The 17,968-nt window shown below is 37.3% G+C and overlaps 1 protein-coding gene across 4 annotated transcripts in view; it reads right to left on the bottom strand.

The window, feature by feature from the left end:
- Nucleotides 1-218: 218 nt before the first annotated feature.
- Nucleotides 219-17,968, bottom strand: part of RPGRIP1L (RPGRIP1 like) — a 94,806-nt gene continuing 77,056 nt past the window's right edge. For all 4 annotated transcript variants that reach the window (XM_072827044.1, XM_072827047.1, XM_072827045.1 and 1 more), the window contains 4 exons: nt 17,584-17,767; nt 10,688-10,772; nt 5,183-5,316; nt 219-3,435 (listed from right to left, as the gene is read on the bottom strand). In XM_072827044.1, the coding sequence (XP_072683145.1) occupies nt 3,290-3,435; nt 5,183-5,316; nt 10,688-10,772; nt 17,584-17,767 (549 nt within the window). In that variant the 3' untranslated portion in view covers nt 219-3,289. The remainder of the gene's footprint in view (nt 3,436-5,182; nt 5,317-10,687; nt 10,773-17,583; nt 17,768-17,968) is intronic.

Here is a 17,968-nt window from a genome sequence, read left to right as displayed (position 1 = left end):
ATGTTAATCAAATTCTTGTTAGAACATGTGTAAGAAGTGGTTTTCATTGTCACAGCTCTTGATGTCAGATTACTAAAATAATTTATGTTTTATTGTGGGAACATCGGTGCACACAGAACCTCCCAAGTCACATGACCACTTCTGAGCCCACACTTCTTCATAACACATAGAAACTATTTGTGTTTTGTGGTAACGAATGAACAGCAGGAACAGCAGAATTTCAATGTGGCTGTTCTTTATTTGATTAAATATATTCTCTATTTATTCTTAAAAAAACTAATTTAACTTAAATGGCAATAAACCATGATAATTTAGAAAACATGTTGAAATTGAGAGTGAAGAGAAATGTTCTCTATGTAAACCACACTGTAAACCATAAAACTTATTTTTGTCAACTGCTTCTCATGACAGTGGCTGGGAATTTGACATTTCTACTACAGTAGGCAAAAAACCATGTAAAATACACTCTCCCACATACCACATCACATCTCTATTTATATTTCCAAACTGAAAGCATTACATCCCCCAAAAGTGCTGAGTGTACTGTGTACATTTACATCAAGAGCTGTAGGTTCACAAAAGCCTTGCTTAAACTCCAGAATTTGTGTGGCAAGGCCACTGTTGGTGCCCCCTCACTCCTCGCCATACTTTAGTTCAGGCCTGGCTCCCCAAGAGAGAGCCATTGCTCTGTAATCCAAAGGGTGGTGAACTTTTTTTCAATGAACTCTGGTCAACACAAGACAGGATAAAAAACTATTCTCCAACAGATTATGAAACACACTTGAAGCATCCATACGATGGCATTCAGTATCACTTACCCTTTCAAAAAGTGTCAGTGGGTATTCTGTTACTTAAGAAAATGAGTCTTGTAAGAATTCACATAGTTGGAAGGTGTGTTATTTTTTTTAAAATTTATTTATTTATTTATTTATGATAGTCACAGAGAGAGAGAGAGGCAGAGACACAGGCAGAGGGAGAAGCAGGCTCCATGCACCGGAAGCCCGATGTGGGATTCGATCCCGGGTCTCCAGGATCGCGCCCTGGGCCAAAGGCAGGCGCCAAACCGATGCGCCACCCAGGGATCCCCAGGAAGGTGTGTTATTTTAAAACTAGAAAAGGAATCTTTAATAATCTCTATGGCAAACTTGAATGTGATGGAAACATGGCTAGTTCTCTAATCGGATCTGAGGTATACATTCCACCCAGCTGACGAGGTCTCAGAAGTTCCCTAATAAAAACTCCCCCTCTCCACTTAAAGATCATAAGAAGTCAGCGCAATCCGGTTCTTTTCCTTGCAGAAATGGGTATTTAGTTTGGGATGTAACGTTTTATAACAATAATACAAACCTCCTGGGAGAATACCACAATAAATGTCTCAAAAACCACTCAGTTAATCCCAGGGTATAATCCGGCTGTTTTAAATTACTGCAGGGAATATTATGGGCCTTAATGATACCGTAACTGCATGAAGCCAAAGAAAGCTAGAAAGAGAGGCCAAAAAGATGAGCTCAGAGCCAGCTGAAGTGACAACAAACATGTGGCTGTTTACTAGGATTGGAGAGGTTTAGTCTGCAGATGTTTGTGGTCTCTAGAAGGTTCCAGAGGAATGAGTTATTATGAAGATTTGCAGAGTTTGATGAGAGCAAGATTCTTCTTGGAGATGGTGGGCCCCAGACAGGGAGGCCCAATGGTAGAGACAGAATTTATAGATTTCTGTGGTCAGATCGTACTCTACTGGTCCCACAATGTACATCAACAAATTAATATTGTACGGATGTCATTTCAAAGTCTCCTAAAGACGAGAGTCATTATTGAAGCCATTAGAGCACAGATGGTTCAAACTATATGCAGATATTCATACTTGCATTTTTGCATTATAGCTGCTTTTTTTTTTCTGTTGAACTGTAATGAATTGTCTCATAATCTATTCCATCTTCTTGCCATTAGCAGGCTTTGAATGTTCACAAATAGGAGCAAAGAACTCATTTTCCAGAGCTTTAATCACACAAAGAGGGAATGCCTAATTCTCTAAATGAAATGGTCTGTGATCACTGAAGCAGAGATTTAATATATCACGGCAAATTAGGTAGATTTTAATAAATTACTTATCTCCCTGAATACTTTACATATGCTTAAGAAGGAACATAGCCTGTTTGCAAACAGTGAAAACCCACAGCCTATAAAAATCCTTTGAAGAAAATGACAAATAAAAAAGTAAATTAAAAAATGAAATGCATTATATCCTAGACCTCTAGAGACAATTCCTTTGCAGCATTGATTCACAGCTCCATTAAAAATATCAATTAAATCCTTCAGTGAGATTGGGTAAAAGCTAGAAAATTAACTTTCTGAGCTGCTTTTTGAGGATCTGGTTATCCAGATACACCCCACCATTGTACAAGCTTGATGTAAATTTAAAAAATGATAAAAAAGATATTCCTTTCAGGTCTAACTAAGCATATCAGAATTAGAGCCATACTTTTAATACTTTCTTTCTGTGTCATAAGCTAAGTTTTCAAAATATGAATTTCATGTATATATACATATATTAATTTCATGTATGTACATATATGTACCTATTTCCTCTTTATATACACACGTCCCTGGATCCCATATCACCATTACAAATCCATAAAAATCATACAAATAAGAAGTGTGATTTTTAAGAAAGGAAACCAAAAACTTGCGTTAATTTAATAAGTTGGTGCCAAGTCTCATTCTTTATATTTAATTGATAGAAACTGCATGCATCAAAGAAAATGCATACTGAGCTTTAATGTGCATAAAATGGATATTAGCATTTTAAAGAGGAAGATTAACACATTAATCCAAGTAATTTTCATATATTGCTTCTAATAAAATCTTCACAGTATAAAACTCTTAATGAGGCTAATCATAGGCATTCCATTTAGTGGGACGATTAGGGATAACATAAAAGTGTTTCTTTTTCATAGGTTTTCTAAGATTTATCCTTTTTGCTTATTAAAAATAAAAATGGGAATTGCATGTCGGTTCTTTATAAGAAAGTGTTGAAAATGCAAATAGACTTTCTCATGCTATCATGTAGGTATAAATTATTGAGAAGGTACTGCCCACAGTGGAGAACTTAAGTCCTGAGGGGTGGCAGTCATGGGAAGAAGGGAATAGAAAAATAAACAAATGGAAAAGTATACAAAACTTGAACACTACAAACCCAGGCCTCCCCCTCCCTGCACCCCATGAATTATAGATTATATACACCAGAGTAATTACAGAAATCTCATCTTAGAGCTTTCATGTGAGTGTTTACTCAGGAGCAGGAGATGCCCCTGGAGCAGCTTCTTTCAGCCTCCAAGTCACCTCTATATTGCTCGTAGACAGACCGTAGGGCATGGAGCGCTTCGACAGTTACCCTGAGCTTGCCAATACCTCCACCACCTGCCCGGGCATCAAAGACTATGGAGAAAAATGGCAGAAAAGTGTTAATATCATTCAACAGATTTTTCTTCAGATAGGATATATGTAACAGGAATTGAAAACATGGAGATAGCTCTATAAAAGTCCAAAGTTCACCAGCACCTCAGAAATCTATAAATTACAGCTTGTCAAGTGTATATGAAGATACACATTTCAGGGGTATCACATGTGTGCAAACATACTGCCTGTGGAGTGAAGACTCGTGATCTATCCTGAAGTTTACTTTGTGGAAAGGCTAGAGGATAACGATTTCCACACAAGATCAGAAGTTCTAAGTTTGAAGAAATAAGGCCTAAAAGGGATCATGATATGACAGTTCCAAAATTTTTTTTAAGGAAACCTTTAAACAAAACTTGGAATACAAAGACTTAGATCTGAGCAGGAAAGGAGGTCATGGCCACAAGCGGTCCCCACCTCATTCCCCTGATTTACTTACATCTCTTCTTTGGGACTCCCTACTGCTGTGTCTGGCACAGAACACAACATTAAAATCCTGACCTGACCCCTGAGTGTTTAATTTTTTGACTCTCACTTAAAACATGGCCAGAGTAGCTATCTGTGTCAGATTAGAGTGGTCATGCGTGGACTCTCAGAATGAGAAGATGGACTGCTAAACAGAACTGTCCGGAGAGAAGATTAAGGATATAAAGCATAGATAATTTTCATTGCTTTTCTCAGCCTCTTTTGGTTCTGGTTGTCTTTCAGACAGTTTAGGTTAATATTGCAATCCTCTCATCTTCTTTTTCTGTGCCAAACAAAGTTGTGACAAACTGTCATGTAGTTAGATATGTATAGTTCATAAAGATTCCTAGGATAGGTTTCCAATTTGGTTAATTATCAGCTTAATGTTGACTTCTGAGCATGCAGCACACACTCAAGACAGGCAGCTTGACATGTGAACCACAGCTGAACTCTGGGGTAACGGTGTCTGGCACTTAAGAGGTGCTCAAATAAGTGTTCATTTAATGCATGAATAAATGAGTAAACAAGCCATGTACAGTTTTCCAGAGATGGCTCTGCTAACTTAACAAATGGGAGTAAGACTCAGCCTCATTTGTCCATTTACTGTGTAGAGCCCTGGCCATCCTCATTATGAGTTTTAAACGTCTGAATCATAAAGCACAATTCCTTCAGCATGTTCTAAATATGTTACATGAAAATATAGAGGGTAGTAATTAAGCACTGATGGGACTCATGCCTTTGAGGTGAGAATTCAGGAGAGTACATTTTGTCAGGAATCCTTTATTCCTCTCTGAATCCTGCGAGGAAATAAGTGACCATTACAACTTGGAGTTATTTGCAGTAGCTATATCACTGAATTGTAACACTGAATTAGAGAGAAGCCTTACAAAAGACATTATAATGATGACTCAGAATAACATGCTTTGGCTGAAATAAGTCTTGACAGCATGAAGCTTCCATAAACAACATTAAAAAAATCCAATGGCCGCATTTTTGTCAGATACTCACCCTCAATACTAACAAAATGAATAGTTCCTTGTGAAATGCAATTAATTATTTTAAAATTTCTTTTGACTAAAAGGAAGGCAGAGGAGGAGAGCAAGGAATGATGTAGGGAAAAGCTTCCAGCCTCAAAGAAAAGTCAGCTTGAGTTGCAAAGGATTCAACCAATGTGTGACTCAATGTCCCTGCAACCAGCTAAATTTAATAAAGAATTTGGATTTCAGCAATTGTTGTACAAATTGAGCAATACTCCCACCCATACCTTCGATATTTTGCTCGATGATGTCTCTCCCTTCCCGAAACATGTCAGCGAGATCAATGTTAGCAATGCCAATGTCCTCGCACTCCAGATCCTGTTCATCCTCTGGAGGGTCACTGACCACTGTGAAGCGAACACTGAGAGGAGAAAAAAACAAAATCCCCACAAATGAGGAAAAAATCACCATGAAACTCAACTCCCAAATGGGGTTTTATCAGTAAGTATGAAATCTCGAAGTTTCCAATTATTCCAATAAAAAGCAAATTACATGAGGTTAGATAAGTTATAGCACGAACTACTAGAATTATTATAGCATGCCCAGCCTTCAAATGAACATAAATCCACTTTTCTAAGCACTGATTAACATTTAACTCTAGAATCTGAGGAAATTACTAGGCAAAGAGAAGAACCAGATGTTCTCTCTAATATACACTATCTGATCGTATTGTGACATATCTACTTTTAAGGCTAAAAGGATCAAGTGAATAAAGACCACGGAGATCAGGGCGCTAATTTCAAAAGAAATGCAACATTTTCTGCAGAAATGTACAACTTCAGAGTGGCTACCAAGAAATTTATCTAATCCAACTCTCTGTGTTCTATGAAATGCAGGGACTATGTTTCCTGGGTAACATTCTGAGTCATGTTAGGTAAATGTTGTAGCTCTGCCCAACAGCTACATGAAATGTTTGTACTACTTCAGCAATCTTTTAACTTACAGTCCTAGCATCCAAGTTTTATTTTACTTTTAGACACATAATTGTAGGGTTCTGATGTAACTGATTTGAATTAGTGGCTTGTGTTGAGGCCAAACACACTTGGATTGACCAAATGACAGGAATTTACAGTTAAGTACTCTTTTGATATGTCTTGGCAGCATAGCTTAAACCATGGATGCTTGTAAACTACCATTTTAACCATTTTCAAAACATAGCCATCCTAAATCAGAAACAAAATAAGAAACTTGTTTCTCAGATTACATTTTTTTTTTCAGATTACATTTTTACATGAAAATCTAAGTCTCTGAGAAATCATGCCTTGAACAATACACTCAAATAAAATCCTTTCCAAACACTTATAGGTAAACATGATAGTATTTTTAACTAATTTGCTGAAAGTGAGTATTTGACATTTCATTCCTTTACTAAATCCCTGTTTTTAGCCAGCAAAAATTTTTATTATAAAATAGAAATCCCTTCCATTCAAACACAAGGTAGCCCCTATTCACACAATACTTATTAAGAGTACAGATCCTGGTCTGTAAGTGGATAAGATGAGTATTTTATATGATGCATAAAACAAAGGGATTAAGATAGAATGGTTAAAGGGCATCCATTGTGAGTTAAAATGTCTGCTCTCCTACTATGATCTGTGTGATGTTAGACACATTACTAAACCTCTCTGATCTTATCTGTAGAATGGGAAGGGGAATACCTATCTCAAAGGCTCTTGTGAGGATCAAATGAGATGATACATGTAAACAGTGCCTAGAGCATGGTAAGAACTGAGGAAATGTTTGCTCTTTTATTATTCTTATTTTTAATCTAGGTAGAGCTGCTTAAGCTTCTATATTTCTAATGGAAGAGAAAAAGAAGACATAGGGAAGGTTTGTTTCAATTGAAAATTGAGATTGCCAAATTATACAATGACTGTATCAGTCAGTTAAACAAGAAGAATGATGATGAAAGTAATTGTCCTAAAATGATGATGAGTGGAAGAGAAGGAATTACAAGTGATATCTGATGCACATTTTACATCCACAAGACTTCCAGAAAAGATAGAGGCTATGCAGATTGTACTAATATTGTTGTGTTATCCTCCTATAATGTCTCATATTTAAGGATCATATCTCTATCACTTTACAAATGCAGACCATTACCTCTGCTGAATATATGAGAATTCTGAGACAAAAAAGGAAAAAAAAAAAATCGTTCCAAATGTCAGGGAAAGGCTAGAAACCAAAATTCACTATTCCTAGCTTTAAATTCTATAGAGAGCAAAATGAGATGTCAAGTATGAAATTAAGAAACTATGAAGTTAAGCAAAAAAGGGAAGAGGGTACACTAGAATTAATTAAAAAGCTACAATTTGGCTTAGGCTACCCTGCACATAAGATGTAAGACGCCTTTTATGTCTTCCTGTTAAGCCTGCCAAACAAAGAGGTGGAGTCACATTACAGAGTTTATGTCCCACGGAGGATGGTAGACAACAAGTGAACAAATAAAGCAATTACATATTACAATAAGTACTAAGATAAAGTTAAAAGTTGCTAAACTGGAAAATAACAGCCATAGTGCACCTAAGGAGATGATAGTAAGTTACCTACGTGCCTGTCCTGGTCCTCAGACTGGACAGAAAGCCTCTTTAGGACACTAAACAAGCAAGTAGATGCCAAATACCCATAGGGAGGTGGAAAGGGAAGTGCATCCCTTCTCCCTCCTGCAGAACTCTCCCCTTCTTAGTGAGATCTGCCTTGCTAACCTCCTCTGTCAGGTCCGAGACACAGACATCTATGTCTTCCTGCAGGCCCACAGTTCCCTCTGCCTGCAGTGACCTTCCTTGCACTGTTCACGACCTGACTGGGTCCTCTCATCCCTCACTATCCTATCCAGCATACCATCACCTCCTTAGGTGTGCTGTCGCTGTTATTCTCCAGCTTAGCAACTTTTAATGTTCTCTTAGTACTTACTGTAATATGTAATTGGTTTATTTGTTCACTTTCTGTCTACCATCCTCCGTGGGACATACACTCTGTAATGTGACTCCACCTTGTCCAGCATTTAGCTCCCAATACTTATACAGGGGATCATAAATATTTGTTGAATTACTACATGAACTGCAAAATGGACGATGCTATTTAAGGTTGGCTCATTTGAAGAAGGTCTACTGGAGGAGGCAGGCCCTGGGCTGGGCATCAAGATTTAGACTTCGAATGTCACTTGCTGTTATTTAGGAAATCAGAAAGCACTAAAACTCCTTAAATTGTTTAACAATTTTGACTCCTCATTTCGAAATAATTCCTTTTCATATAAAATAGCATAGAAGAGCCTAAGGGTTACCCTGTGAGATTTACATACTGGAATGCTGATGGTTATGCTGGATCTGCTCAACAGAACATGTTAAAGGGAAGAAATGAAACCAAAAAAAGAACCTTAAGTCAGTGTCAAAATGACGACTTCAAATAATTTTTAAAATCTCACTTCAACATGTTACCTCCCTTTGAAAGTGACACTTATGTGCTTCCAAATATAGCAGGGGGCAGAGTGTGAAGGTGGTGTACATAATTCATTATACAATGTACATAAATTTATGTATGTCAGGAAGACTGGCCGAACTTCTCTAACTGTGGCTTTGTAAGGTATCTCTAATATTCAAGAGGGTTACTGCCTGAAAAACTGAATTCTAAGCTAGCAGGTACTTTAAACAATGTGAAGTAATGAGACCTGTAAGTATTTGCAAAAGGTGAGAATATACACTGGAATAACAACTGTCTTTTGGCTGTGGAGACATATAAACATAAAATCCCTCTTTGTCCTGAAGAAAATGATACTGAGGGGAAAAAAGTGAGCATGGCCCTCATCTGCTGTGCTGGTCAGAGACTTGCACAGTAGTGCCCCAGGGATTTACTCACCCCCACCCTCTGCATTGGCACCTTGCACCCCCAGTGCCTCTCTTGGTTTTTCTCAAGATGACATGAACACTTGGGTCTCTAGGGGTGTTTAGAGATTTTTAGAGAAACAAGGATGGGTCAGTGGAAGTCATCACATTTATTGTGGACATTTAAAAAAGTTTTTAAAACCATTTTGGTACAAGTAAGTAGGTCGTCTGAGGAAAGGCAGGTCTACACTTAAAGCTGAATTTGTCTTTTTAAAAATACATACTTTTGAGGAAACAAAATTGCTCTCCCTGATGAGGAGTTCTACTTATAATAGGTTCTAACATTCCAAAAACAAAGTGAACACAGAGGTAGACAAATAAGACTGAAAGGATTGGGAAGTGGAGCCCAGGGCTTGTTCATGGGAAGAGAGCTCAGTCCTGGACAGTAATGGCCTGCCTGTGGACCACAGAGCGGCAGATGACATGGCAGGGCTGTGTAATCATTGTGACCTGGGCTAACCCTGGAACACTGATGGTATCTGAGGGGGCCTTGAAAGAAGCTCAAGTGTACAAAGTAAATAAGTAAAACTCGAATGATTATCTACCATGCTGAGAAAAACAGAACTTCAGGTTAATTAACAAGAGCTTTTGGCACCCCTTCTTCAGAACTGAGATCCAAAGAACTGATATATGTACTTCAAGGAGTTAATGAAAAAGCTGCTATCAGATCCTAATAGCTAAGAATTCCAGTCTCCTTTTTTGAAAAAGAAGATCAAATGCTAGTTAGGAAGCTCTTTTGAAAAACAGAATGTCTTGGGGCGCCTGGCTGGCTCGGTCAGTGGAGCGTGCGACTCTTGATCTCAGAGTTGTGAGTTTGAGCCTCATGCTGGGTGTAGAGGTTACTTAAAAATAAAATCTTAAAAAGAAAAAGAAAAAGAATGTCTTTAACCTTCGCTTCATGCCCTCTAGAAGAGGGGAGAACTTGAATCCCTAAGGTGTGCAGGAATGAACTCTGTTTCTGAGGCACTAAGTGTGTCATGTAAGGGCCACAAGGGCAAGGAGAAGATGACAACAGAGAGATAAAGGGCCCACTCCAGCCAAGGGAGGAGAGCCAGCAAATGGGGCTGACGGGCAGCACCTTACATAACTCCTCAAACTGTACACATGGGAGCACACACGAAACAGGAAATTACTAAGATCAGGGTTTTTCCTTCTTTAAAAGGGTATACTTTCTCTACTGAACGAGAATCGCAAAGTCTTCTGTTCAAATTTGAAAAACAAAGGCATTAAAAAATCACATGAAATGATATATAATTAAACAACGAGAGTAAGGTAAAATAGTCTGGAAGGCTAATGAGCTATTATAAGTAATAATATTGACATTACTACTACTTACATCAATGACAAATGAACACTGACTGTGCGCTCTGTGCCAGGTACAATTCTAGACATTCCACATACATTATCTCATTGAATCCTCACAACAATCCTATATAATATTATCACCATTTCACAGATGAAGAAAATGAGGCAGAGGGTGGTTATCTAAGGTCAAAAAGCTAGTAAGTGATGGAACAAGAATTTATATTCAAGCCATTTGGCTGGAGAGTACACCCTCCTTGCAATCATGTTATGTTATTTATAGTTATACTTGAACAGTAATGGGATATTGGATATACACTGTATGGTGTCTTGGTTTGCAAGCACCATGGGATCTTTATAGTTACTCTGTATGGTATGCAGGACTACTTTATTTCTAGGAGGAAATTGACAGAGAGGAAACAGACTCATTTGAGGGCACAGGGTGAGTCAGGTGTTCTGATTCTTCATCTTGAGCTTTCTTTCACCACACCATGCTACAGAGATTTATTTTATATAAACCATCAGATAATTTAGAATGCTTAAATGTACCTTCTATTAGGCATCTCTTGTTTCAGTAGTATAGCTTTTAAGATGTCTCTCTTTGCTTGGTTGTTTTCTTTATCCACGTAGATCACTATACCCCCCCCCAAAAAAAAATCCACAGAAAAAGTCAGTCAAGAATATGCTACATTAGTACCATTCTGTATTTGTACAAATACCTGTTTTTAGAGACACAAGTCATGCCACCTCACTTGTATGCCTGGGAAAAGAAAGCAGCTCTGGAAACCAGAATCAAATCTGAATAGTCATGTGATCTAATGTCATGTCACTGGCAGGTTTATGTGCACACTGTCAGAAAAGATACAAGCGACATCTAAGAGTGCCACATCGCTGTCACTGCCTGTTAATGGCACTGGCAGTCATGACAGTAAAAGCCAGCAGTCTTTATTGCTTTGTATTTGAGGGATTTACTGCATTTTCTCTTGCCCAAGAAACGAGTGATAATGATAATGTATGGCAGAGAGCTTGTCCTTCCTGACAGCCTCAGTAATTTAATCCTTCTCTCCTGCCACAACATGCAATAAAAGAGGCATCTAGTGTATTGGGTTGAGGAAATCCATAGGCTGATGTTTGCTGGTGTTCGGGTGGGGGCGGTAAGGGAAGAGAAATGTAGGGAAGGGAGAAAGAGGCCTTAAGGGTATGAAGTTTGTCTTTGATTTTTAATGGTGCGTGGTGGGGGGGCGGTGGTGGCTGGGGTGGCTCAGTTGGTTAATCATCCAACCCTTGGTTTGGGCTCAGATCATGATCCCAGGGTCTTGGGATAGAGCCCTGGGTCATGCTCCACACTCAATGGGGAGTCTGCTTGGGGATTCTCTCTCTCTCTCTCTCTCTCTCTCTCTCTCTCCTCTGCCCCCCCCCCACATGCTCTAAATAAATCTAAAAAAAAAAAAGAGCATGCATGTTGGCATGCAGGAATGTGGCCAGACTTTACTCGGCTGAAATAGGATATGAAATAACTGATCTAAAGTTCCATCAGGAAGAAGGCGGTGAACACTTGAAGCCGTAAATAAGCACCTGCACTTTAGGAAAATGGCATCTCAGAGTGCGAACACCAATTTTCAACCTGGTTATTTTTTCTCAGCTCAGCAGCCATTCAGCATGTCTTAGCTTCTGAAGACATTTTGGAGGTAAAATGCCCCCTGTGTCCAGATCTCAATTTAGAGACTATCCTTGATCAAAAGTACACACAGGGTGAAGGATACCATGACAATTCCAAAGCCAGACTCCCCTGGGAACACTTTTCATCTTGAGAATGTTCCCCTGGACAATTTTAGTCCAGTCTCAAATTATGATAATACAAATTCATTTAATCATTTGACGTGCTGGGCACTGAATTGGGAACACAGTGTGGGAGACACATACGTGTCTGTGTAGGGATGGGTTAAGGGTTTAAGAGAAGTGAGAACCAAGGTCAAATAGCGGCTCTTAGCTTGTTGCTGTTTGCATGATGCAATATCAGTAAAAGTGGCTCATGATACAGGTTTCTGAGATTTATAAGAATCAAAAAAGAGGGTTCAGAGTATTTTATCAGTATAGTGCCTTGCTTATCAATGCTAAAAAGGCTTACTAAGAGGTGAGTTCAAAAAAAAAAAAAAAAAAAGAGGTGAGTTCTACTAATGCTGGAAGACTGGACCTCATTTTGGCCACCAGTACACCAAGCCAATGGGACTGAATCCAAAGTCTAGAATTTTTCAATTAAACTAGGCCAGTTCTGATAACGTTACCTCAATAGCTTGAAATAAAATTTTTAATGTGGTAAAATACAAGTAACATAAAATTGATCATTTAAATCATTTTTAAGCACACATACAATGACATAAAGTATATTCACACTGTTGTACAACCATCATGACCATCCATCTCCAGAACATTCTCATCATCCCAAACTGATAATAGTATCTCCCCCCTTCCGCCTCCCCCCAGTCCCTGGTGACCTCTATCCTACTTTCTGTCTCTATGAACTGGACTATTCTAGGTACCTCTAACTAAGTGGAACCATGCAATATTTGTCCTTTTGTGTCTGGCTTAATTCACTTAGCATAATGCTTTTTAAAGTTCACCCACATGGCATGTAACTGAAATTTCACTCCTTTTTAAGACTGAATAATGTTCCATTTTGATACAAAGATTTTGTTTACCCATTTGTTTGTTGATGGATATTTGGATTGTTCCTACCTTTTGGCTACTGTAAATAATGCTGCTATGAACATAGGTATCCGAACATCTGTCAGAGTCCTTGCTTTCAATTCTTTTGGGTAGGTATCCAGAAGTAGAGTTGCTATACCTTATGGCAATTCTGTTTAACTTTTTTTTTTTTATCATTGAAATTGGTTAAAAAGAAAAAAGAAAGATATAGTTGGGACACCTTCTGCTTCTGCTTCATCCAGTTGGCCAGCACTCTGTATTTCCTATTATCTTAACAATGACACAAATAGTGACAGCCATCATTTATCAATTGGTATTTATGTACTAAGTATTACACCAATACTTTTCTTATGGCAATTGCATGTATTAAGAACCATGCTGTTCCATATTTGACAAATGATTAAATAGACCCAGAGGAGGTAAGTAATTTGCCCAAGCTCATATAGTTAGAAAGTGGCAGAACCAGAATTTGGATCCAGCAAAGTCTGCCTCCAGAGCCTGCCTTCTTAACCTCCATGCTAGAATTTCTCCTTCTTCCATATGAAGCTGAAACTTTTTCTACTGTTTAAGCTGCAACCATGTGGTCAGCACAGACCTGAGTGTGAGAGAGAGTTCTGTACCTGAATCAAGGGAAGCCACCTGACCCTCCTTTCACTCTTTCACAAAGGGATATTGCTTAGGTGCAGCTGCTCCAGGTGTCTTAAACAACTCTCTTCGGTTGAACACTTTTTAAAAATTCCTTTCTGAAAAAGCTCAAGCTCCCTATCCATTAGCTTGCTTCTCTCAAGGTATACCAAATGTGAAGTCCAGCTCTTCTGCTTGGCACCAACAATGCCTAGAATATGGGTGTCTTAATCTAGATCAGTTATTCTTCACCTTTAGTGTATGCCTGCATCCCTGGGCGGGCTGGTTAGAATGCAGATTATTGAGCTCACCTTGAAGTTTCTAATTCAGCAGGCCTGGCTCAGGGCCTGAGAATCTGCATTTTTATCTTCACAGCTGCTGCTGGTCAGGATGTCACACACTGAGAACCACTGTGTAGCTCAACATCCCTTTGCCTATTTTTTGAGTGGGATCAGCAACCAGTGAAACTTTTGTGTTGAACATGTAGGGAATTTGGACACTGTGGCCACCTCTACACCAGGGTCCTAAAGATAACCATTTGGTGTTCTGGAACTAGACAATTAAAAAAAAATTCTACAGTTTCAAAACTTCAAATAGATCTTTAAAAAAGCAATTCTGTTGATTGAAAAGTATCAGAACTCTCTAAAAATTAAGTTATTTAAGTTTTATACTCATTAGAATCACATTTATTTAAGACTTGCTAGATTTTGACATAAACTTATTGAAAGCATAGGTCTCAAGAAAGGTACAAGACAGTAGTCCAAAAACTTGAGCTGATCTTGAATTGTCTACCATTAAAAATCTATCCTTCACTTCTGCAGGTTGGAAAAATCTTTACATTTTTTTTTATCAGTGTCATTTGGCAGAAATGCAGATGTCTTAATTACAGAGGGTTGATAAACTTGAATCTCAGAAGACTTTTTGTGTCAGAGTGTTATCATTCCCCTAATCCTTATCTTTGTCAAATTTCTCTTATTAGTGACAAAATGTAAATTCTGTTTTTATGTTCTGAATTAAATTTTAATTGTTCCAAAACATAGTCTCTGCTCAGCGCTTAGCGACTAAGGACCCAGATCCGTATAAGTCTCATAAAAACTTTGGACGATTTCATTAATCTTTTTTCTTCCCACTGTCAATTCCCTAGGTTTTATTCAGTCCAGACAACATTCTTCAGACCTACCATTAATCTTATTTTTTCCAAACTATTTTCTTGCTTTCTCAGCATTCTCTGAGCAAAATTTTCAGGCGCAATAAAACACAAATGTTTTGTTCATGCTACAAATGTCTAGCAAGTGAATTCAACTTTGTTTTTTCCTAGCATTAGATATATTTTTTGTGTAAGTGAAAGTGGTATTAGTACCTCTTAATAAAGACCGAATCAGGCTATAAATAATTCTGGGGATCACTATAATAAACCTCTCATTTTATGTACCTAATTTAGGTCTCATGAGACAAATCCCTTTTGAAAAGATTCAAGCCATAATGCAGGGTAAAAATCATTGTGAGGTTCAGTCAACCTCTCAACTGGTATGGTGTTCAAACAGGAAATAGCATGTACTAATTGTCCTTTAGATTTTCCATCGGAATTAAAAAGTCAGTTTGGAAATAAAATTACTTTCATTAACATTTAATAAGATTTGGAAGATGTAAGTCTACATTATATTGACCTTTTACATCAAGTCACAAGTGAATGGCAAATCATTACAATAATTAGATGAGATAGTTACTTATTAACCAAAGATTCAAGGAGATTCCCCTGTACTAAAGGTGATACAAATACAATAATTTAAAAATAAACATTTTCACTATGTCATAATTAAGTGAAAAATAAAATAAAGCCTCCTATGACGTTAATATTATTTCTCAAATTTGCTGATGACCCAAGATTACATTTTTTTTTTTTTATATAGTAGATAAAAAACAACATTATTTTGCTCGGAAGCACAAAATACATTTCTCTCCCCTCCCACCAGGAGAGGATTTAAATATCCTTACAATTCTTTTCATTTAGCCTTTAAAATACTTACAGTCAAATTCCAATAGGTAGGAAGAGAAGTTGAAAAAAGGTATATAGTAAACACTTCTACAGAATTTATTTCTAATAAATTACTGGTTTTCTTGTTGCATTCAGATGAACAATTATTCATTACAGCCATAAGCAATTGTTAAAATACCAATTAGATCGTAGGTTATCTTGTAGTAAAAGGAAAAAATATACCTGAGCCAATGCCAACCAACTAACAAAAAGCCCCCAAAGTCCTTGGTTACATGTGAGAACCTTACAAAATTCAGGACACTTGAGCATGTGCTAACAGGTTGCATCCCCAGAATGATTTGCATTGCTTCTTAAGCAAATAAAAACAATCTGTTGTGCAGTGGGCCAAATTTCTCAATGTACAATTTCTAAAAAGCAATTTTGTTGTCAGTCCAACCAAACATTCTACTGCCGACCTTTAAAAAAAAAGAATAATACGAAAGCCAGAAGAGTTTGTCTCTTTTCTTGGGGTATGGTATTTTCATTATAATTAGCTGTCTAATCAGTTCTTTCAATACTAATAATATTTTGCTATGGTTTACTTTTCTGAAACTTTGCAGGTAAAAGATCTCTAGGAAGCTTGAGAATGTATTTTTGGAAATATTTGTTATATCAAGTCAGTGAAAGGAAGGAAGAATCAGATTCTTGTTCTGACCACACTATTTATTTCCCATATGATTTCTCAACCTATCTGTCATTATAGAATTATAGAATTTGAGCTGGAAGGGATCTAAGAAAGTACCTTATTCAACAGATAAGAAAATAGGATACCATGAAATCTAAACATCTTACCCACATAACTAATAAGAATTGTGGATACAGGGAAGACTGGAACAGATTTCTGGATACTCATGATTATTGTCTTAATTTTTGGACCACAGTTCCAAAAATAGCAGGTGTGTGCACATGTGCCTACACATGTACATACACACACAAGTAACCATGAGCATTTGTAATCTTACTGTATGATCAATCAGTAGCATGGTATACATAAAATCAATAGCACAATTACACATGTTGATTAAAATACAATTTATAAAACTGGTGAGAAAAAATATCAGTGTTCAAGTAGCATAAGATGGCCTGTTTTGGCTAAAGGTAATGCAACACTCCATCTTTATGTTTTAATATAGGGCTTTAGAACTTAGGAAGCAGTTTTAACATAGGGTCATGTCAGATTGATATGCTATTTTTACTCCTCTTGAATTATACATTGATATATACCATTTTTAAAAACATCTTAAAGTTGGCTGATTGAAGAATTTACAGGGTACCAGTTGGGTCCGACTTGGATGTCAACTAGCTGATAGAGAAAGCTCTCAAAGAGGAAACCTGCCTCCAGTTATCAGTGCATGTGTGGGCTAAACCATGAAAAGGTATTCTAAGAATTTATCTCACTCAATTAAAATCCTGAACATATAGACACTAGGAGAGATGTACACATATATTGTAAAAACATCCATCTGATAACATTGATCAGAAAGATAGAAAAAATTAGGTCATTAAATTGTTTGAATCATATGATTAAAAAGCTAGTACTTTTCCCCCCATGAAATACCATACTTTTTGATTCAATTCAATTGGCAACTGAGGTGACATTTTTCTGCTGATACTATAATATAGAAGGAACATCTAGAGATATTGTTTCCTTTTCTCTTTAGTATTACTTTCTGTTGATACTATAATATAGCAGGAACATCTAGAGAGATTTTTTTTTTCTCTTTAGTATTACTTCAAATTTAATTTCTTAATCCTGGGATGCCTGGATGGCTCAGCGGGTGAGCGTCTGCCTCTGGGTGTGATTCCGAATTCCTGGAATTGAGTCCTTGCATTGGGCTCCTTGCACAGAGCCTGCCTGTGTCTCTGCCTCTCTTTCTGTGTCTCTCATGAATAAATAAATAAAATCTTAAAAAATTTTTTTAATCCTTATGCTATAGTTTTGACTTTTATTAATCCATTCTGATGAGACTTCCATGACTTTATGTGAACATTAGAGAATTATACTTTTTCCCTGTTCCTGCAGTTACCTTCACAGATAAGACAAAAATAAAAGTCTATGTTATAAAGGAACCATACATACCATTGCTATAATTATAGTAGACCCACTGCCCACTCTTGGGTTTTGGAAGTGACACAGGTGTCTCTTCAGCAGGAAGACTGTAGAATCTGCATTCAACAAACAGCCGTTGGATAGTGTCATCTGCAGTCACTCGAGAATCATTAAGGCTTAGAGCTATGATCTCAATCCGAATTTTTTCTGATGGCTGTTTAAAGAGCAAAAACAAAACAAAACAAAAAAACAACAAAGTAACATAAAACAAATGAGCAAAAACCTCTTTATTGTTTTTCAGTATAAATTTTAAATAAAACATGAAGGCCAATGGGTTTCTTTTTTGGAACGCATTGTACACTACTGTATAGTTATACATGATAGATTATTCACGACAGAGAGAGAGAGAATGAGA

The sequence above is a fragment of the Canis lupus genome, chromosome 5 (genome assembly GCF_048164855.1).
Source record: "Canis lupus baileyi chromosome 5, mCanLup2.hap1, whole genome shotgun sequence".
Lineage (NCBI taxonomy): Eukaryota > Metazoa > Chordata > Mammalia > Carnivora > Canidae > Canis > Canis lupus.
The sequence above is the reverse complement of the archived record's forward strand: the minus strand, read 5'-3'. Positions and strand labels throughout refer to the sequence as shown.